The sequence below is a fragment of the Dermacentor variabilis genome, chromosome 4 (assembly GCF_050947875.1).
Source record: "Dermacentor variabilis isolate Ectoservices chromosome 4, ASM5094787v1, whole genome shotgun sequence".
NCBI classification, from domain to species: Eukaryota; Metazoa; Arthropoda; class Arachnida; order Ixodida; family Ixodidae; genus Dermacentor; species Dermacentor variabilis.
Genome location: NC_134571.1, coordinates 116,379,212 through 116,402,018, shown reverse-complemented (window position 1 = coordinate 116,402,018; position 22,807 = coordinate 116,379,212). Strand labels below are relative to the sequence as shown.

Sequence of the window (22,807 nt, the reverse complement as noted above, 5' to 3'; positions counted from 1 at the left end):
TCATTAAGGTGCGGCTAAGGCGCTGTACACGCGCATTTTACAGCGAAGCTGTATATCTCTATCCCCCAATGCATCTATCGAGTCCGTGGGCAAAAATGTGAGCCAATCCCGGAGGTAAAACACCGGGCCGACCGGTGCGCCGTGAAAGTGAGATCGGCGACAGCGACCCAGTGACGCAGAGCTTGCTATTGCGTCGGGTTGGTCTCCTTGAGGAACCCCTGTGACGTGGGTTCGATTCCGCTCATCACCGGAGAAATGTAAGCAATCTTTATCGTCATGGTACAGCGGAACATTCTCCCAGTGGTACATACCTATATTTACCCAAATTGGCGTCAAAGACGCTCATTGAAGAGTGGTCCACACCGACTGCCACATATACCAGTGACCCAAGTTCGCATGAAAGAGGTTCATTGAGACCGACAGAAACGGAGTTGCACATACCCAGTACCCCAAGTTGGGGTCAAAGAGTTTTGTTAAACAACAGTCTCTACCCAGTCCCGCGTCTTTACTCGCGGGCAACTTTCTGTGTCAATGAAGGAGGGAAAGCTACGGAGGCAAAGCGCGTACAAGTGAGAAGGCTACTGAAAAGGGTCCCGTGCTTTCATCCACGTTAGTTTAAGCAGGGGAAGAGAAAACGTAGACACGTTATTAGCGACAGTTAAATAAGATAAAACACGCAACTGAATGTAAACGTTTACATAGTTTGCAGCTTTTCCCTTCCGCCTCTAGCCAAACACGATACCGTCGCACGTAAAGCTGGGCCGATTCAGCGTCTGTTCCAAGCAACCAAAAGGACTGTCAAACGCTGGGGGACTACTTGGCGCCGTAAGACATGTGCAGCAGCCACGCGCCCGTAGCTTTCCCTACATCGCCACAGAAAGTTGTCCGCGAGTATAGTCATTTATGTCGGGCCAACAGAGGTTTGTTGAAGCGTTGAAGAGCAACACGTATGTTGACATTGCCGCATACTCAGTTAGCCAAGTTCGTCTGATGGTTGGCTTCAAGCTCTGTTAGAAATCATCTTGATGCGCTACTTATTCCGACACTGACTACGAAGTGACCCCGGCAGGCGGGAAAACGGTTATATACAAGCATACAGAGGTAGATAGATAAATAGCCCCCGAGAAGTGCGTGAAGTACCAAGGAATGCTAACACATTTAAAAAATAAATTCATTGATGATATGACGGTAAATGCGAGATAAATGCATTACCACTAAATCGTACCTTTTTGAGGTCTCGAATCCATGATTTAAACTGCGTTCGCCACTTTGCAAAGTGTTATTCTGGAGCTCACTCGACACACGTTCTGCCTCAAGAAGATGAACGATGAATATTGTGCTCACACTATTTTCTTAGCGCGCGGAAGCGGCCAACCTGGTCGCTTCCTCATCGCAAGCTTCATAGCATGCTCGAGCTTCATATAATCACGAGTTTCATACTATGCGCACGAGGCTCGTGATATGCACTTTCGCTTGCTAACGTTCCCAGCTTTCTTAAGCTTACGGCTATACTCGACATCGCCTTCGGAGAGGACGAGGAGGCCCGGGGTGCCGAAAATCTATCGAAATTGGTGATTGAACACCGCCTAGTTAAGCAAGATGCTCTCATGGTTAAGAAACCAAGTCTTCGCAACGTTAGTAGACTGAGGCGACGTTTCAAAGCTTGTGAAAGACATCCCACGGGTAAATTCACTCACTCAGTGCACAATTGTCCGGCCTGTCTTCAGCACCCTCGCCACGGAGGCCAGCGAATATGGTTAAGTCACGCTTCCGAGTGCTGACGGTCCATGAAGGAGCGCCTGGTTGGGCAGAGACTCCGGTGGCTCCTGGTGGCTTTTCTTAGGACATCGGGGTGGAAAGGCGGAGCAAGCGGCAACCTGAACGAAGCTCTGCAGGGAAACTCGAAGCCGCACAAGCGCAAGGGATAGAGAGCAACCTCGACCACCTAATTGCGAGGCAGCAGTTACACATCGATGCTTTATTCAGCAAGGCTACCCGCTGAAGTGAATTACGCTGGCCATGATGATGAATACATGCGGATAAAGAAGGTGAAGGGCGTTCTGCTCACAATATAATGCTCACAATACATACATTCACGCACATGCATTTTGTTACACTTTGGCACTCCTCTTGACACTCTATCGCCCCCGTCCACTCTCTTTCTCTCTTTATCCCGCTTATACCTTCCCCTCTGCAGGGTAGCCAACCGGAACTACCTCTGGTTAGCCTCCCTGCCTTTCTCTGTATTCTTCCCTCTCTCTTGATAGTCCTAATGCAAACGCATTAGAAACGTTTATTTGGCACACCTTTGACGTATGTCTGCTGGAATATATGCTTCCATTTACCACTGACAAGCACCCGCCTCGTGGCCGAGGAGTGTAGTCATGAGCCGGCCCGCGAGGCGGGAAGGCGGTGGGTTCCGACCCCGTCTGGGGTTGCCCAGCAACCTTCATCAGGGTCGGTGCCGGCCGCCGGTGGGACGGTGGCCCTAGTCGGCGAGCATCGCTCGTCGGTGCAGCGGGGCAGTAGAGCGGGAAGTGAAGTTCACTCCCGCTCGGCAAAACGGCCACAACCTCATAAGGTTGTGGTAACTTTCCCGATGTGTGGAATGCGCTGACTTCGAGCGCCTCTGTGAAACGCCGTCCTAAACGTGCGAAAGGCGTCTGTCGGGGCTTGAGACATGATCCACACCGGTGGCAGTGGCGGGTTTCGCCGGTGCTCTCACGGTGTGTGCGGGTTTGACGCCGTCCCATTTATGTCGCGTTCTCTCACCAATCCCCTATCCGGGTTCGTGAGTTGTCGTTATTTTTTTTCTTCGCTGCTGTGCGTGAGTGCTTTTCTGTTTTACTGGTTGTTAATGTCCCTGCTTACTGACGCATTGCTTTGTCTTTAAGCATAGCGATTGTTTTTTATTGGGTTCATGTTTGATATAATTTTAGTCGGGTAGCTATCACCTCTTGGTTTGTTTCGTTGTTTTTTGTTCGGTTATTTACTACTTTCGGGTCGTGGTTACAGTCGCTGCATCTCCTTTCTTAATTCTTGATTTTATTTCTAGATTTTTATTAGTTGGTCGGTCAGCGAATCTGCTTTAACCTACCTTTGCGTATTTTTAGAGGTTTTCTTTGAGCGGTGCAATGATCTCAATTGTCTCTAATCACCTCAGGTACACTGGACTGCACGGTTCTGTCATTGTGCATGGCTATGATGTGGTTGTCACCTCTCGTTCTTTTCTTGGGGGGGGGGGAGAGTAGAGGTCCTGGTGCGTTTGATTTTGGTTGTTTTATCCCGAAGGTAATATCCTATGCTGGTCTTGTGCTGTACTCATAAGTATCGTGTTTAGTCAATAAACCTCAGTTGGAAGTACGCGCCAGTCCTGTATACTCGTCTCGTCCTTGTTTCTTTCGCGCTTCTGTTTTCCTTCTCAGACTATGCTTGGTCACCAACTAATGGTTTCATTTTAATGACTGTGCCAAAACGCACGCTGTAGGGATTTTGCCTGAAAGGCCAGCTGGCTGTGTGTTGTAACTTGTTCGAGCCAGCATCGCTCTTCGTAGGACGTGTGATCAAATCAAATAAAAAAATCTAAATAATCTATATTTCGACACCTATTTACCATGTCGCTTTGAGATCGAGTTGTATCATTCGATGGTCATCGGCAGGACATATTTAGGTTTCATGAGAGCCGCATAGCCAAACCCAACCTTGCCGTTCTGACTTAATGTGTGTTTGCTAAATAAACTTCAGTTGGCTCAAGCACAAAATAAGTTGAATTATTTTTGGTCTGATAAAAGTTAATGAGAAAGTGAGAGAGAGAAAGATAGATAAGAGGGAAACGCAGGGAGGTTAACCAAGTGTACACTTCGAGTAGGGAAAACATATGTGAGGAAAAGGAAGCGTAAGCAAGATAAGGACGAAGTGTACACAAACTCACGCAGGGTTGGTCGCGGACAGTCACAGGCGTTCGCACAATCCAGTCGCCTTCATGAAGTGCAGTAGGGCTTTTGTGGCTTTGTGCATGCGATGATGCTTAAAGCGGCCCGAAAGCACCACTCGGAGTTGATGGAAAAACACAGTCCGCGGATAGCACACGCTGCTATGAACAACTCAGCCAAATCATGCAGTCGTGCGCGGCGCGTGGAGCTCGCGAGCGGAGTGCGATGTCACCATTTTCTCGAACGCCTCTCTTTTAAACGGAAGCCTGCTTCTCACAATTTTCTGTACGTTTTATTTCGTAATACATCAGATTCCCATACGGGGCTGCTTTTGGCCAGGCGCTGAATTGTGCTCCCTAGGGGGTTGCAGAAAATAGCATCCCTTCCTCTTCACATCACTCTCTCTCTCTCTCTCGCTCGCTCTCTCTGCTATTGGCCAATAGCTGTCGTCAATATAGAAGGGTGTTTACATCAGTGCGCTTCTTCCTACTGTTACTGTGTCTATTTATTGACGCCATGTAATAAACAGGCTGAAGTAAGCGAAAATCTGTTTTCCAACTTCGATAAGAATTACGCACTTCCGGAAGAAGCCGACTGTCGTCTGCTTAGGGCCACACAGGAATAAATGTTTGGACACCCGGCTTGTCGGGGTCGTAGCTGTCGGGTCCTGCTAATTTCGAGTAGATTTTAACACTCAACTAGCCTCGAACAACGCGAAACTTAAGGTCAGACCACACACGTACGCTTTCCAGCGCCTGCTCACTCATGACCGCTCCTGGTTAGACGCCTTGGCAGACTTCGCTTCGTATTGAACTGTTTACAACGCTTCAAAATGCAGAACGGTGCAGGACAAAGCCGGTCTGCACCACCTGGCACGGCCAGACTGCATCAAATGAATGCGAGCGCGCACTCAATGTCTGTCGCGCACAAATCAAAAGCTGCGCATACACACTGCAATGCAGCTGCAGTTTGCTACTTAATGTGGATACGTAACAAACTTTGATATTTATTCTCCATAGTAGGCTTCCAGTTAGTTTAATTCTTTTCGCTTTTGGCTGAACGAAAATAAAATATTTGGCCAAATCTGACAGTTAAAAATGTTAGCACTACAAGTTTTCTAGCGACTGTTTCTGGTTGCCATAATAATTATCGCGCAGCACGAAACTATTCGGTTTGTGTAAGATTTGAAATTTCCGAGGAAAATTCCATATTTACTCGACAGGAGGTCGAACACGAACGTAGGTCGGCCCCTGTATACCGCACTCGCAAGAGTTTATAAAAAAAATAATTAATGCAATATGAGTCGACGCACATATATTTTAGAAAAGGGAAAGACTTTGAGGATGACAGACTTTATTTAACGTAAGCTCGACAACTAAATATCGGTAGTCGATTCCACGTACAAGCTGCATGCTGGTCTGAACTGCCAGAAAAGTCATCTTCGTCGGACCCTTCGCAGGCTTCCTTGGTACACCAAACAACATCCTTCTCGGTGCCGTCGTGTGCGTTGAATATGCATCGCTTCTTAAAGCTGTCCTGGAGAATCTCCAGATTGACTTAACGGCGTGCGCGACAAACTAACTGCGTTAGCTCGGTACTCTTGCTAGTTTTACGAATGTAGGTCAAGTTCTTCGAATATAGGTCGATAGCGTACTTTGGGTAACATTTTGGAAAAAAAAAAAACGAAAGGTCGCCATATATTCTACTAAATATGGGAAGTCTGAAATTAAGAAAAGAAATACTTTCTTAGGCGTATATATTTATTTTTAAGCAGAAGTTTATCCAGAACACGGTATGCATTACCGCAGCGCGTTAAATTAACGATAAATAACGCTCTTTTCATTGATTTATATTATTGCTCTTTAGTATGGGGAACGTTATTACTATCTACACGATAACAGCAAAATGAATTCCAATAACAGTAAAATGCACGTTGCACTGAAAAAAGGGGTTCGCAAAACTCTTAATGTTTCATGGTTGCAGCGTACCGAGCCCATTTTTTTTCAGCACTCCGCATTGTGCTGATTATAAATGGTATGAAAGCATTCTGAATAAGTGGTGTAGTGACGATACTAAATCTTAACCCCCATGCATTTGATTGGATACGTAGCTTTCTAGCTAACCGACGACAGTTTGTCTATTCTAATGGTCGCGATTCTGCCCTTTTCCCCGTTGATTCTGGCGTTCCACAAGGAAGTGCACTTGGCCTCCTGCTTTGCATATTATATATTGTTACGCGCTATTTCCGCGCATTGAAGCACTGAATATTAACGACCTACCGACTAACATTTCATCACAAACGCTCTTATTTGCTGATGATCGATTGCGTGCTCTATCGGTAAATTAATAATGCCGCGTACTAGCCCTTCAAAGTGATCTTTTTCTCATCGAAACTTGGTACGAAAAATGGCTAATGAGCTTCAATACTAACAAGTCATCCTATTTATTTTACCACCGCAGGCCCTCCTATTCCGTCCGTGAATATGGAATAAATGGTTCCATTATTGCCTCAGTAAGCGCTTAGAAATACCTTGGTATCAGTTTTCGAACCGATTTGTCATGGTTCGCACTCATTAACAATAAAATTAACGACCTAAATAGAATCTGTGTAACGTATATTATATATATATATATATATATATATATATATCCTAAACGCATGCTTGTATACTTGCGCCGTAACCTCCGAGCTGCTCGTGCCTCTGTCCCTCCAAACATCTAGCATAGCATGTGCTATATGGGACCTTTACCAAGCCAACCTTATTAACATGTTAGAAGGAATTCAAAATCTCGCTGTGTGGTTTATTTTCTCTGATTATTCCTTTACTTTTAGTACTACAGAACTTAAGTCACGGGCTAACCTACCTAACCTTGCATTTCTCCGAAGGTTGCCCGTCTCTCGCCATTCAACAAGTTCTTCCGTGCCATCTTTCCGGACTTGCAACATTTCGCCAGTTTACCGCCGTTGCAACCGCACCAACCACAACAAGGCTATGTATTCTCCTCCAGCCGGATCCATCACTCATCTATCTTAATTTTTCATTCGTACCTCAAGAAACTAGAATGACCTTCCCGCTTCAGCTGTTCTTCATGAGAACCCTCTTCAAAAGACTGGAATGACCTTGCCGCTTCAACTTTTCTTCGTTAGAACTCTCTTCGGGAGACTGGAATTACGTTCTCGCTTCAACTGTTCTTCATGAGAACCCTCTTCAAGGGACTGGAATGACCTTTCCGCTTCAACTACTCTTCATGAGAACCCTCTTCAGGAGAGTGGAATGACCTTCCCGCTTCAGCTGTTCTTCATGGGAACTCTCTTCAAGAGACTGGAATCACCTTCCCGCTTCAGCTGTTCTTCATGAGAATCCTCTTCAAAAGACTGGAGTGACCTCGCTTCAACTGTTCTTCATGAGAAGCCTCTTCAAGAGATTGGAATGACCTTCCCGCTTCAACTGTTCTTCATGAGAACCCTCTTCAGGAGACTGGAATTACGTTCCCGCTTCAACTGTTCTTCATGAGAACCCTCTTCAAGAGACTGGAATTACCTTCCCGCTTCTACTGCTCTTAATGAAAACCCTCTTCAAGAGACTGGCATGACCTTCCCGCTTCAACTGTTCGTCATGAGAACTCTCTTCAGGAGGCTGGAATGACCTTCCCGTTTCAACTCTTCTTCATGAGAACCCGCTTCAAGAGCCTGGCATGACCTTCCCGCTTCAACTGTTCTTCATGAGAACTCTCTTCAAGAGCCTGCAATGATCTTCCCGCTTCAACTGTTCTTCAAGAGAACCCTATTCATTTTAAACGGATCATTGAAGAACTAATTTATGCTAAATAAAATGTACGCGCCAACCCCTCATGCAGTACCCCTTCGGGGGCCTTTGAAGTATCACAAATAAATAAATAAGTAAATAAATAAATAAACAAATAAATAAATACACAAAAAATAAGTTAATGAAACCAGTATAGCGCAAAATATGTCGCTTCTTCTAGAGAGAGAGAGAGGTAAACGGAGAAAATAGACTTTATTCGATAGTTTAAACCGGTTGTTCTTCATCCGAGGTGGGTGGCCTCCTTAGTCTAGGAAGCCGTGGACTGGAATTGCCAGTTTGGCCCTGTACACAAGGCTTTCCTGCTCGTCAAAGCCCGCGCACGTCAGCTGATCATCCCAGGGTTCTTCGTTCGGTGCTGTGATGTTGCTTAGTCTTGAGTGGCGCCTAGACGCCCGTACAGTATGCTATTGGACACGTCGCAGAAAATGCGGTTGCGTTCGCATGATGTCGGGCTCATGGCGCGTAGGAGAACTGTCAAAATTAGAACGAAAAAAAAAGGCTTTCACAATGTGCGTGCTTGCCCCATTTGGCATATTCGAAAAACTAATTATGGTGGTCAAATGTTACGTTATAGTCGTCTGTGTTTCTTAATTCATACTTAATTATATTATGTATAGCAATATGCTGTTTGCCAATATGTAATTTTTAGGTTGGAACACATCCGATAGTATCGGCAATAAATCTTCATCTTGTTATTTCACTCTTCTTGTAATACCACTGTCTGCGCATTTTAGTGACTGCAACCACAATACCTCTTGCATCGTGGCGCCGACATTTCTCAAGGATTTCCACAGGCTTTTAGTAGGTTCTTCTAACATCACCCATACGTCGACGTTGAATAAATTGATTCTGATTCTGAGAGCTGCGTTAATAAATAACTTGTACATGTAATTCGAGCGCGCGACGAAATCATTTTAATTTAAAAAACGATACCATGACGGGATTTCCAATATTCAAATATTTACTTACAATTATGTGTGATGACTCACTATGAAATGCACAAAGAGTCATTCTACTACCTTGACGCTTTCAATGGAGTCTCAAGCACCTTGGCATAAAATTATGCATGTTTAAGAAGTGTATTGACAGTTGATCATAATTCGTGACTGAAGGGGCTAAGAATAGCTGTATAAGTACTTGCCCTTGCGTCGGACACACCTATAACGCCTGGTAGCTTCCGGGGTGCTGTTTACGCTGCACAACAGCACAATCCTCGCGTGCTTGCTATCGCTGTCATTGATTCGCCCTTCGAGTGAATCTGTAATAAATAAATGAGTGCATATGCACATTTAGGCACCTTTACTTGTCAATGTGCGAAGAAGCCACCGCTGCTTCTTAGTATATACGCGTTTCACCTTGGCGTTATGACCAATTCCTATGAAAGAGGCGTCAGGAATTTATTAATGCGCTGCCCCAGTAATGCGCTGCAACTGTCGTCTGCGCGTCTAATAAATGTTTCTGTTGCACTTGAAGCGCTGTCCTGCTTATTTCTGCGTTTCCTCATCACTATTTTGTTTTTGTGCCCTTTCACTGCAATACATTTCTAAGATAAACCTGTAAACGTGGCAACGCATTCCAGTTGTTTTCGACTTGTTCGCCTTTCAGTTTCTCCTGCTAGCGCATACAAGGAACTCAAGCTTTTATGATACCGTGTATCCACGGTACTCATAATTGTATTAGTGAACATGCCATCTCGCCCCGCTCCACGTCACCTCCCCCCCCCCCCCCCCCTAACACACACGCTTCCTGTTCAGCTACAGAAAGCTATGAATGCCCACCAACGAGATGGGTCGGATCGCTTATAGAGTTAAGCTCTGTCAACTTGTTCAACTGGCGCAGGAAAGCAGTGAGCCGGTGTCGAGATGCCGTGCTGCGAGATGGGCGGCACCGACAGCAGCGGTCCCTTCTCGCCGCTTCGTCGCGGAGCCGAGCGGCTGTGGCTGGGCCGTACGCCGACGCTGCTGGCGTGGCCCAAGCGCTGCATCCTCGTGTCCATGGTGTTCGTTGGCTTCTCGCTGGCCGCTGGGATTCGCAGGTCCTTCGTGGAGGCCGCCTACAGCCTGCAGAGGGAAGCCCATTGGAAGGTATTCGCGCACTGTACTTTGAGTTCGTTCATTCTTAAAGTGCAGAAAAGCATACAGGGTAGTAAGGGGAGAAAAGAAACTTGGATTCGGACACAGGCTCTTGCCCGTGTTGACGTTCGGCGGGCACGCGGGCTTGCATTTGATACTGCTGGTAACTAGTGATAGATCTTGCCGATGTTTCGCTGCCTAATTTTCATTTGTGTGTTGCCACGAAGATTGTTCACATGAAAATGCTCGCACGTGTTACGAACTGAAAATTGAGCACCGTGCAATAAACGAAAATAAAACTCGCAGAGACAGTTTTCTATTTCTACCGGGATTAGAGTTTGGAAGGCATTCTTTACTTATGGAAAAGCGATTTAAAGTAAATGCTGTTAGATAGTGCTGAAATAATAGTTTATTAAAAATGATTTCCTGCTTGAAAATATTTAATTGCCGAGGTATACAATAGTTTAAGTCCCGCCCTTCATATTTGCGCTTGTTAGCGGTGTTGGGGTGAACGTTGCTTACATAGGAGATACTTTATGCATAATTGGACTTGTTAGCAGTGCGAGCTTTATTGCATTTAATTGATTTTCATTATTTTTATTGCTTAGGAAGGTGTAGAACGTCGCATAGTGGGCGGGGTTAAACATGACAGCCTCTATAAATGTGCAAATTCTCACATTTTGCGGGTAAATGCAGCTTTTTGCTATAAAACGTACTATGGTATTTTCCCTGCTATTTTCTGGTGTTATTACACCAGAAATAATACTAATAATGAGTCCCAGAGTAATGCGACGATTAAAGTCCATACATCAGAAGGAAAATTTGCTGGATTCGATGTTGTGTAGTTGCCCGTCGGCAGTTAAAGCCGCCATTGATTATTGTGTCCGGCTCACCACTGTCCATTGACTCATGGGCACGAACTTCGACCATCAGTGGGGGTAGTGGGCAGCGTTTGGTTGCCCTCGCCACATCGTGAGGATGGAGCTGAGCAGGTGGCGCGAAGGCGTCGATGCGGTAATGATGGCGTAACGAAAATTACTGCTCTTACTTGCTTATATACGGTGTCTGCTGATAAGAATAATGCACTGCTAACAAACAAAACCCCTTTGCAGATGCATGAGGAGGAGAGCACCTGATGCGTCAAAGAGAGCGAAGATTTCCGTTAAGGGCCCCGTGTTGCCGAAAACCTGGCGTCGGCGTCCTGCGTCCGCGTCCAGAGTCGTCCGTGTTGTGACCGAAAGATAATTCTGAACCACGGATACCCAACCACGCAGGACATCCGTGTTGTGCAAAGAAGCTACTGAAACAATTGAATTTTTCAAAGCAAAATACATCAGAACAATCGTATAAAGTACGACCTCGGCAAAACCTACAGACTTCACAGCATCGGATTGCAATTTGAATATGTGAGGAAACATAATCCTGTTACGCGGAAACTCAAACACAAGCCCCTTTTTCAGCGTTTCTACCATTCATAGAGGGGCGGGCCCGGTCCCTTGCGACATCATCCAGATGGTGCTCGCCTCCGTGTATCCTCGGCCCACGTATCCTCGGCCCACTCTACCGAAAAGTCCGCTTTCGTGCGTAGCGTCCGCTGCCAGCGTTTTCCGGTAATCATTACGGTTATATAAGCTGCAGCTGCCGGGAAGCGTGAGAAGCAGTCGGGGATCTTTGGACGGTATCGCGTTCCGCTCCTGAAGGCGAATATTAAGTGTCCTCCAAATTTTTGCATGCGTGGACCTTTCGCAACACTTTGGGCTCTTTGGAAGTTCGTGGCCGTAACACAGGGCGCGTTTTTCACTCAAATCACCGCAGGCCGCTAAAAGCGCTTTTACGCAAGGCGGTCGATTTCATGAAATCGTCGTGCTCTCACAATTTGAACTGTTAGATGTCCCAGACCCAAAGCACCCGTCGGTAGGCCTATGGGTTTGCTTTGTCACTGTCCGAAATCTTTCCCAATACTTTGCTAACGCATATCCGGATCAATTCTTTCCCCACACCCGAGCCTTTTAAATTACGTCGCTGTATCCGAGCTTAGTAGTTTTATGTTCTCCACTATATTTGATGTTTTTATATTCCGACCAAGGAGGTCTTAAACAAATTGTTTATTGGACCTCCTTGGTTCCTACGGCCTGGTGGGGCCACGTTGCTGGCTGTTCTCACAGATCATCGTCCGACGCTGGCTGCCCGTTCCTACCGACGCTCTGGTTATACGGCCGCTTCGAAGCAGCCTGCCCTACTGGCTGTTCTTTGATTGACATTTGATAACGACCACGCCACAGCTCACCGCCGTCGTCTTTTACAACCGCAGGCCTCATTCTTTGTTTTTCTCCTTAAAAATAAAAGCGTCCTGCCTACAGTATTGGTATAAAAATGAACACTGTTATACGACCACCGCCGCCTGAGCGCCTCGGTGGTACTCCGCTTAACAGCTTCGCTGTAAATCGAATAATGCGTAGCCAGGGGCGGGTATGCCAAGTTAAGTGAGGTGATGCTTTTAGCCTCAAGCTGGTGGTTCCCGTGCAATCAGATACCCATCGATAATTCCTGTAGTTTCATACTATACTTTGTGGAGTGAAACCTGGCACTACAGTCATTCACCAACTCCCGGAGTTATCGGTATAGTTCTGAGATTGTTTTACAAGTTTCCTGGGATTCCTTACAAAACACGTCGCAGCTTCATCTGTGTAGCCTGCTCACAACAGTCATCTGAAGCTGTTAAATCTTTTTAATCCCAATGGATTCAGTCGTTGCGTAAGTTTCAGGGCGCTGAAGTAAGTCACGACACTTTTGCGTAGGCTTGTCGCTAAATGCAAGTGGTGGTTGCTGAGTAGCAATGACCGCGTAAATACCTTACTTATTATTTTAAGCAATCATTTTTTTTTGCTTTTAATGTTCCCAAGCGTAAGAGTGAAGCCGTAGGAGTGAAAATGTTTTTCAGAAGTTGACGCACTAATTGTAGAACTAATTAGGTGCAAATAAGCACTGAGCCAGGGAAGAAATACAGACTTTGCAACAGAGCTTTGGATCGTGTAGTTTAGGGAAGCGTTTCACGGCCTCTAATAATGTATCATTGCTGCATGAACAGCGAGCCACTTTCCGAGCAACGCGGAAGATCCGGCCGATAGCAGACGAGTAGATAGTTGAACAGCTTACACAGGTGGTGAAAATGCCTTCCTACGCCAGTGGCATGCGGGGTTTTAATATTTAGGAAGGGTAGGGCAAATTTTCCATCGCTGAGCTAACGCTCTTCTTTGCTCATTTTTCTGTCTTTTCTTGATGTGGCAAAGCCCTGCGTGACACATTAACAGAAACGCGAGATGTCTTAAATTGCACATATTGCACCATTGCATTGATTGACGTTAAAGGGAACTTGATTCCACCAATACAAGATGTGAGAACGTGAGCGTTACAGGCGCTTATGTACTTTTTCTCACTTGTGTCGATCTTATAAATGCTATTGATGCAAGTGAGAAAAACTTCGTACATAAACGCCGGTAGCGCTTACATTCTCACGTCTTGTATTGGTGGAATCAACTTCCCTTTAACGGCAGACTTGTGCGACTTTAAGGAACCGCGACCAAGATGGGAAGCCGAACGAATTCCAGTGCAGATTCTTGCCGCAAGCTGCTGCTTTTGAACTGCTGTTGCTTACCGGGGCTAGCCCAGAACGGTACGGATGGTAACAGTGTCTGGATATGGGGTTCGGAAAGTCAGACAATCCCTTAGCAAGATGGCCCGCAGGGCTGGGTGAATTGTGCTGAATCTACATGCACCAATTTGACTGGGTTATAAATAATTCCGATGGGATGTGTGTGTGAAAGATGGGAAATCCTGTCAACGAAGTCAGTTGTGGAGCTTGGTGGTGCGGACGTATAGGTCTGCAGGGGCACCTTTTAAAGTGATCGTGTGTAGGTTACAAGAGAGTGAATCTGCCTCTGCTTGCTTGATTATGTAGACTTGAAGCTCTATAACGTAAAGCTGTTCCAGACTTTTCTATTCCAATTCCGCAGTCAGCCCTTCTCGATTGGTCAAAAACTTTTTTGGGCCACCCCCACTTCATCTCTCAGTCACGCGACGTCATGCAAACCGCCATAGCTACCCATTCGATATGAAATCTACACGATGATTATGCAAAATTGGACAGAACAAAAGAAAAATAGTTATCTCTGATTCGATGCCTTTTTGCCATTAGCCCTCGGCTATTGGTCAAATATTTTCGGGCTGCACCCACTTCACCTGCCTGTCACGCGAAGTCACAAAACCACGAAAACTCACCGCGTGAAAGTGACGTGTACGCGTTAAAGATGCACTAATGTGGCGAACAAAACTAAATTTTTCTCTGAATAGCCGCAGACTGCCCCGTTCCGAAAGGAATAAAAGATGGTTGCCACCGATCGCTCAAGCGCTGCCTACTCGTACCTGCCGGAGGGCATGGGTTTATTTGCGCACAATAAAACGTTTTGCGTGACCGCGTAACGTTTTCTAGCACTTTCGGCACGTTTACGACCTCGCTATACCAACAGTTCTTTGCTGAGGATTCGTTTTGGCGGCATTCTTACCCTCCGTTGCAGGCCGCCGTGATTTTCGACCAGCCACCGCAAGCTACGTAAGGGAAAACTGACTACTCGCAGCGGCCGGCATCAACCTCGCCATCCGGTTATCGATTTTCAATGCACTGGCTCGGTCCCATCGAATCCCTATCCACTTGAGCGTGCTCCTCGCCTCTTATCAGCCAATTAGATATAACAAGCCGCTCAGTGTAGACATTGTAGACAACGAGAATAGCGTTTAATTGGACAGCTTAGACATCCCTGCGGGTCACCGCCCAATGCATGCGTCGGCGGTTACGCAAATTCGACATCAAGAGATTGGAATAAACGCATGTTTGAGTAGTTTTACGTTATAGGGCCCCTGTTTGCAACCTTTCTGGGAAATGATAGCAATGTTCGATGTCTGCGTTCTGCTATACATTGTTTACCTGCTTCCTTCCTTTAGCAATTGGACACTCTACGCTTTGGCCAATGTCGGCCAATCGGCACGTTTTGTCTTCGCCGGCATCTTGGTCTTCTTACAACCAACGAAGAATTGGCCAAGAATCGGCTTTACGCACCGCGTTTACGTACCGCAAATTTCAGCGGTCACTTAAGCTACTTCTTCACGAACGACTGCCGGCATTGATTTATTCGTAATATGCCTTATGGCAAACCATGTGGTCAAAAAAAAAAAAATCTCACGCCATGTTTCTTTAGTCATCTTTTTCACTCACTCTGGTGTTGCTCTCACTTGCTCGACTGCCGTTTAGAAGACCATTCCGATTACCTTGCAGATGTACAACAACGACACGTCCAGTGGAAACTGGACCACGGACTTCATCCGTTCCTTCCAGTCGTCCTTCACGTGGGGTCTCTTTATAGGTCACGTGATCGGATCGGCGCTCTCGTACAAGTACCACGCTAACAGGTAACGCTCCGCGCTATGTTCCCATGCGCTCACTCTCAGCCATGCTTGCTCTGGGGCGGCATCAATAGTTGTCGTGTCCCATACTAGGTTAGCAGGAAAACTTGGGCTTTACTACAGCCGTTGCGAAGTGTTTCGCTCGCGTGTGCGTGTCGTTTGACAACGCACAGATGCTCAGAGTCCGGTTTGCAAATATTCAGTTACATGGAAGTGTAGAAGTCACTGGAAACTGAAAGAGTAAAGCGCCGGTAAGAACACTGTACATAACTATTAGCCTTTTGTTTTTCGTTAGCCTTCTTGCGCACAGAAATTGATGAAGATAGGATCCCCTCACACTGTACGTTCTGTGTATAATATTCACGATATTTTCGAGCGCGAGGAAGCGATACTCCAGTGCGCTTGTTCGAAATGAATACAATGCTAGACTTTCAATCTTGCGAGAGCACATCCAATGGTGCAGTGCCTTCCCTCTGATGCCACAGGGTTTGGGCTGTGTGTTCATGCACAGAAAAAGGCATCCGTAGAGGATAAGGCGTGCGCATAACAAGTTGGCTCGCTTGTTTGCATCTGCTTCTCGGTGTAACCACTCAGTCACTTCTCCCATTGAGAAGTCAAAGAAAATGTGCGTAAGTTCCTATACGTCATTTAACATTTACTGCTCAACGCGGGATGACATCTTGAGCCGTAATTTCCTGCAATTATTACTGGAAGTAACCCTGGTGTGGCGATCGTTCAGCTGCCACGGGACTGGTGTTGATTTTTATGCTGGCTTGTCTATGTTTCGTGCTTGTGGCTTGAATTAACCATTATTGCAGCGTTGTCTATAATGGCTCAGTGTTTTTTAATTTCCAAGAAGTCACACTTTTTTAAACACAGCAACGCAATACGTCTCTGCGCCCATACGCAATCACCGTGAACTGTTGCATTTATAACTCGGTGGAAAACGATCAACTTGCGAAGTCACAAATCCGTCGGAAGGACGAAGTTTAGGCAACGGCTTTTAGAGCTTTAGACGAACTTTAGAAGGATGAAGTTAAGGCAAATGCACTTATTGCTATACTCATCATTCTCATTGTTGCTTGACCATCATATCCACAGCTCCCGTAAGCGACTAGCGCCGTAGCTGACTCTAGCAAATTTTGCAGGAGACTACATGGTCCGAGTCACGTGCACCAGAAGGAGTAAGAAGGCTGTCTCCTTCCTCTATGTACGATGGGATACCCTTCGCGTAACGGGGAGAACACGTGACGCGGTGGCTTAGTTTAAATGGCGTTCTGCTGCTCAGCACGGGCTCGTGAATTTCATTGGCATTCAGGGGGAACTGGACTGCGAAAAACACTCGTCTGCCGTGCTTTGGGTGCAGGTTAAAAATAACCTAAAGTGGTCAAACCTAATCCTGAACTCTCCATTACGGTGTCCCCTATTGCCCACTGTACTAATATGGAACGTTGAGACGACCCTACCCCACCCCCCTTCTAAAGAAAAAGAAATTAATTGACTCGGCCCTAATAATAGTCAAATCCGGACTGAACTAAACCCGATGTGACGACAATTTTTATTTTAAAAAGTGGTTTCAATTTCTCGACACATATTCATGGATTATGTGGCGTCGAAAACCTAGAATGAACGAAGAGAATTCGCCGTATCGCCCGAATTAAAAAGTTTTCCTTAGAACAACATAGGTAAAATATGGCTGTGCCAAGCTTTATAGTCAAGGGGATGGACGCCATTGACTGGTTGAGAAGGTTTGCCGCTTCCATAAGGGACACAGGCGCGCTCAACCGGCTCGATCTCTACGCTAAGTGCGCATACACGCAGGCAACAGATACGTGTTTATTGCTGCTGAGTAGATGTAGTAATATCCGCGCGAGCGTTTCAAGCGTTTTCGACGTAACCAAATACTCGATTTAGCAAAGTAATTTCAGGGTCCTACTGACTTCGTTAAACCGAGGTGTAAATGTATTCACACTCTCTTCACGTTTGCGGCGCTGCGCGTGCGCGAAAAGGCAATTTCTCCGCTCTCCGTTCCTCGCAGCGTGTTCGCGGCCGCCATACTGCTGGACTCCTCGCTGCACCTCGTGGTCGCTGGAGTGATGCAAGTCCACCAGATATTCCTCGTGTCACTGCTCTTCCTGCAAGGAGTGTCAGACGTATGTACAACTACAGGCCCCGAGGCTCGTTACATTACATTACGTGACTGCGCATAGCAGGAAAAGAAATCGTGGACCAAATTTACCGAACGTTTTTTTCGTCAGTGCCTATAGGCATTGTTCAGCAGCCTTCGCCGATAATAGGTTCCTCATCAGGACTGGTTGGAATTTGGTTGAAATGAACAATTGTAGCGTAAAAGTTTGTTTCTTTTAGTTTTGGACACGGGCCCACGAAGCAAGAACAATATGCGCGCGATGGACAATGTTGGGCGAGCCGTCAACCGGAGCGATAGATCCATCAGTCTGTTTTCGCGTTGTTTTTTATTTGTTTACGCTGATTGCAACGTATTCCCATTACATGAGGCACATTTCGCGTTCGTGGCTTTTACATTGTTAGGAGTGCCCTTAAGCTTATTACCATACCGACAGCTTCGGAGAAATTATTTTCTCCGTGTTCAAGCATTTTATATTTTTGCATCTCTATATCAATTGGAGGTGCACTTATTTGTGTTCACTACGGGAATTCGCTATTATAAATTGCCGAATATTGGTTTCTATTGGTGTATAAATATGAACCGTTATTTATAAATCACGGGCAAAGATGGCTGATGCAGGTCGCGCTCTCTCTAGGGGTCCTGCAAGAGGAGAGCCGAAGTTTTCGCCCGGAAGTAATAGTTCCCGAGCGAACGCATTTCTGCTGAGTAATTTCTTTAGTCGGTGACAAGAACTACAAGCAAGCTCCAACCACAAGAACGCATTACACCTGCCATTTAACTGTGAAAGAGAGGCGATCGAGCTGAAACGCGCTCACAGCTTAATAAATTTCTTGTGCTAATATAGATTACAGGCTAATTGAAAGATACAAGCCCGTTGCTTCAAGCTATGAAATTACATTTGGCTGGGCATTGATATAAGAATCGGACCTAAAACCTGCTTGGAATGTGAGGTTTCATATCCTAAAACCAGCGACAAAAAGGCAGATCTGCATGGAGGAAAGAGTCGTTTCAAATAAGCAAAACCGCTTTACGTCACGGAAATGAGGGAACGTAATTGGCTGGTGTGTCTATGTTAATTGCGTTTGAGCTGGACAGCGTACAAATTTATGCTTTTATTCCTTATTTTGAGGGGACTGTAGTCCTTCTTACGTATATATCGCTGTTAGGCAGCTTCTGAATTTGATGTCTCAATTTAGGCAAAGCAAGACATTCTTATTCCAGTCTCACCACGTTTGCATCTCTTTATAACAAGGTGCAGGACTTTAGTAATGCACAAGTAGCCTTCAACGAGCACAATACTCTACTTGCACCAGGTGAAGTGCTGTTTCCTTGTCCCATTACCACAACGCAATCGCGCGCCGAATAATTGAAAGCAGTGGCTCGTGTATGACAGTTGACAAGGCGTGCAATTGTGAACGGTATTACCGCGCACGTATCATATCGTGTAAAGAAACAACTTTTTTTTTATCAGACGAACCCAGCGCAAGCATTATGCCACCATGTTCAGAAATGAGAAAATATTTGGTATTCGATTCGATATTTGAAGTCCGTTTCTCTAGAATATTGCTATTTCATTCGAATAATGTTGTTCCAGGTCTCAGTGGTCATGCGTAGTAGTAAGGCATTGTCACATGTACCCCATAGGACCCCATGTATACCTATATGGGGCGCATCGTGTCGCGCGTTACAGTCAGACGGACGGACAGACAGATTTCCCAGGGGAGTAGCCCTAGAATACTTGCGCATTAAAAAATAAAACTCCCGGTGGACAGTTCAAGTGATTGTTCCAACACCGAACAGCGTGCGAGACATTCCGAAGCTGCGGCTTAAAGGGACACTAACGCGAAACAATAAATCAGTTTAGACTAATGAAGCATTGCTTGACAACCCTGCACGGAGTGATTTCAAAAAAATGAAGGTCCAAGTATCAGTATGAAGTATGAAAAATGAAGGTGCAAGTATCAGTATTTGAATTTCGCGCCGAAACCCCAGCGCCGGTACGTCAGCGTTACGTCAGGGATTCCAAAGTATGTTTTCGTATTTGGGCCGCGTTGGCTGAACAAAGGTTCCCGAAACTTGCCATGTTTAATATTTGGTTCCTTTAGAACACAATGTAGTCAATCTGTACCACTATATATAATTAGTAGGCCCCAGAAGATGCCATCAAAATCCAAGACGTCACAGCCCCCAAGTGCGGGAACTTAAGTAGGCGTCGCCACCCGTATTTCGTTCGTGCGCCTTTTCTGGCTTACCAAACGTCTTATCGTTGTAAGAGCGGTGTTTTAGGTGTTGTAGAACGGTAATTTACTGATGGATAAAAAATAATTTTTTTATTTTAGTGTCCCTTTAAGTGCGCGCACTCTTTCGGCATGCGTTGAGTGCAACAACTTACATGAGACCTGCCTTCGCCCAGCCCCGCGCGGGCGTGCCACCGTCTCGTTGCACGGTTCAACGCTTCGACGCTGTTCAAAGTTCGGCTCCCGCACACCTCATGAGCGGCTCTACCGCCAATGTTAATCGCATGGCGTTGTAACCAAATGGTGGAAGTGTACACAACTCTGCACCCTTTGGGAGCACATGCAGAGACACTTAACAGAGTATAGGGTGGCTCGATAGCAGAGCCGCGGCTTGGAACCGAGGCCAAAGAGAGAAGTGCGAGAGAGGAGCCGGGTTGCAGTACACGCCTCATACACGACGCGTCTGTGCGGTATAGTGATACGGTGCGTCGCTACAAGCTCTCTAGGCTTCGAGGCTGATCGCATTAACGTCGACAGTAATATTAAGGTAGTTTTCTGCCGAACATTTTCAGCAACTATAAACGAGTAAGATTCCAGTCGAACCCACCTGACGATGAACGTGGATGTTATCGCGATTAACATTGAAGGCTAAACGCTATGAGAGCGATCTTGTGCGCGACGGCGACGAGCCACGGCTTCGAGCGACGAAACGGGCCGTTGTTTGAACAGATCGTTCGGTCTTGTCGCTCGATCGCTCGGTTCTGGAAATCTAGAATTCGTCGCTCGTCGCCCGGAAGCGCTGTGAGCGGGTAGCCAATAGCGCGAAGCCGGAAGTGGATGTACGTCACTCAAATACTATCGATTGTCGCATGGAACGAGCAAACGACTGAATCTTTATACGTGCAAGAATAATAGCCTACTGTAAGACCGTCAGAAATATTTTATGCTGCTTTTTACAGTAAAGTACATCAACTTAAATTACTAAAGCACTCGTCATGCTAGTTTCGACTCGTCTTTGCTGCTCTAACATCGGCAACACTGGGGAGACGTCGCTCGAAATCGTCGCTCGCATGGGGTACGATTTGTATATAGGCGACGAGCGAACGCGACAGCCATCTCCATCGCGTCGCTTGTCGCTGTCGTGCGCGAGACCGCTTGCATGGGGTTTACACTTAAAGCGATGTCGCGACAAGCCATAACGCCACCGCAGAAACGTATTGCTGTGCGAGGTGCATTTGCAGCCGCGTTTCATCTATCCCTTTTCCCAGTGAACATGCTGCGCTATCTATTGGCACCACAGAATTCGGAAGTGACGCCTGTGCGAGTGTGTATTCGGACAAGGATGTCTCCATATTTATGTCGCGCGTTGAGTTCCCCCGCACAGGATATATATTAAAGGATTGCTCTTTTTTTAAAATAATTGAAGCGAGGCACATACCCGGAAGCTCATGCTGGCATCAAGGTGGTTCATTGAAAAGTGCACATACCCTGTGGTACATACCGTGTGGATTGAGTGCGTGTCAAAGGGCTGCGCTGAGGAGTCGCACTCCCTTTCATGTATATGTATACACAGGGACCGAAGTTGACATCAAAAAGTTTGACTCAAAAGCCCCTTACTCAGGGACACATACCAAGTAATCCAAGTTGACGTCAAGGATGTTCATTGGAGAGCGGCACATACCTCTTACTACATTCTTGGAGACCTAAGCTGATTCGTCGGTTTGTTTCGAACACCATCTTCTCAGCACAGCAGCCCGACGCTGTAACCACAAGACTTTGGACTATATGGACACAAAGGGACTCAAGTTGGCGGGAAAATGGTTATAGACATAGATAGATAGATAGATAGATAGATAGATAGATAGATAGATAGATAGATAGATAGATAGATAGATAGATAGATAGATAGATAGATATCGTCCTTGCATAGAGGACGATTTCGAGCTGCTGAGAAATATATATATATATATATATATATATATATATATATATATATATATATATATATATATATATATATATATATATATATATATATATATATATATATATATATATAGACAACCGAGCACAAGTTGTATGGGAAGGTCGAAATGGTGATGAAGTGGTGGGAATTGCCCAATGAAGCAAGGACGTCCTCTGTATCCATCGTTTTTCACGCTTTATGTTAAGGGCATAGAAAGACGACTGGAAAACGACTAATTAGGGTTTGATTTATCCTACATGCGTAACGGATAAATGGGGCAACACAAGTTCTCTAGACTGATGTATGCGGACGACATAGTGCTATACTTACGGACAACAAAAGAGATTTACAGAGACTTGCGAATATCTGTGGCAAGGCCACGACAAATTTGAGCCTCAAGTTTAGCACCGAGAAATCGGAAATTCTGATCTTTAATGAAGAGACGAGTAATTACGTGGTGTCAATTCAACAGCAAGTCATACCCATAGTCAAGCAATATAAGTACGTCGGCGTATACATAAATGAAGGAAAGACTTACTCAGGCACCCACTAAGAGAATCTGAAAATAAAGGGGAAGTGGAATGCTGCAATAATGAAACACAGAGCACTGTGGAGCCACAATAAGTATGAGGTGGTGCGTGGAATCGGCGAAGGATCAATGCTTCCAGCCATAGCATTCGTAAGCGCCATTTTTATGCTTAATATGGAATATCATGTCTCGGTTAGAAGTTAACCAAAGGTTGGTAGGCCGGTTGCCTTTGGGAGCCCACGGTAAACCCACAAACAGAGGGACATGGGTTGGGCCTCTTTTGAAGTCAGATAAGCAGAGACCAAAATTAGTTTCGAAGAAAAACTCAGGAACATGGATAAAAATAAATGAGGAGCTAAAGTGCACAAGTGTCTGTACTTGAAAAGCGTGGAGACAGAATGGAGGGAGAGGTCGGGAAAGTTGGCAACCAAGTACATGGTAATTGTAACTGTAAACAGACAACCAGGAGTCGTCAGAAAGAAAGCGAGAGAAGCAGAGACAGTAAATTGGATGCAAAGAATGGAAACAAAAAGGACCATAGAGCTTTACGAGAATGAGAACAAAGAAATTATTATTATTATTATTATTATTATTATTATTATTATTATTATTATTATTATTATTATTATTATTATTAT

At 45.6% G+C, this 22,807-nt stretch overlaps 1 protein-coding gene across 4 annotated transcripts in view; it reads left to right on the top strand.

Annotated features, from left to right (window-relative positions):
- The window catches only part of LOC142579657 (vesicular glutamate transporter 3-like), a 213,767-nt gene that overhangs the window by 136,797 nt on the left and 54,163 nt on the right, over positions 1–22,807 (top strand). For 3 of the 4 annotated variants that reach the window (XM_075690069.1, XM_075690072.1, XM_075690068.1), the window contains exons 2-4: positions 9,599–9,843; positions 15,161–15,294; positions 17,327–17,441. In XM_075690069.1, coding sequence (XP_075546184.1) covers positions 9,622–9,843; positions 15,161–15,294; positions 17,327–17,441 — 471 coding nt within the window. In that variant the 5' untranslated portion in view covers positions 9,599–9,621. The remainder of the gene's footprint in view (positions 1–9,598; positions 9,844–15,160; positions 15,295–17,326; positions 17,442–22,807) is intronic. The other variant, XM_075690071.1, reaches the window with a different exon arrangement.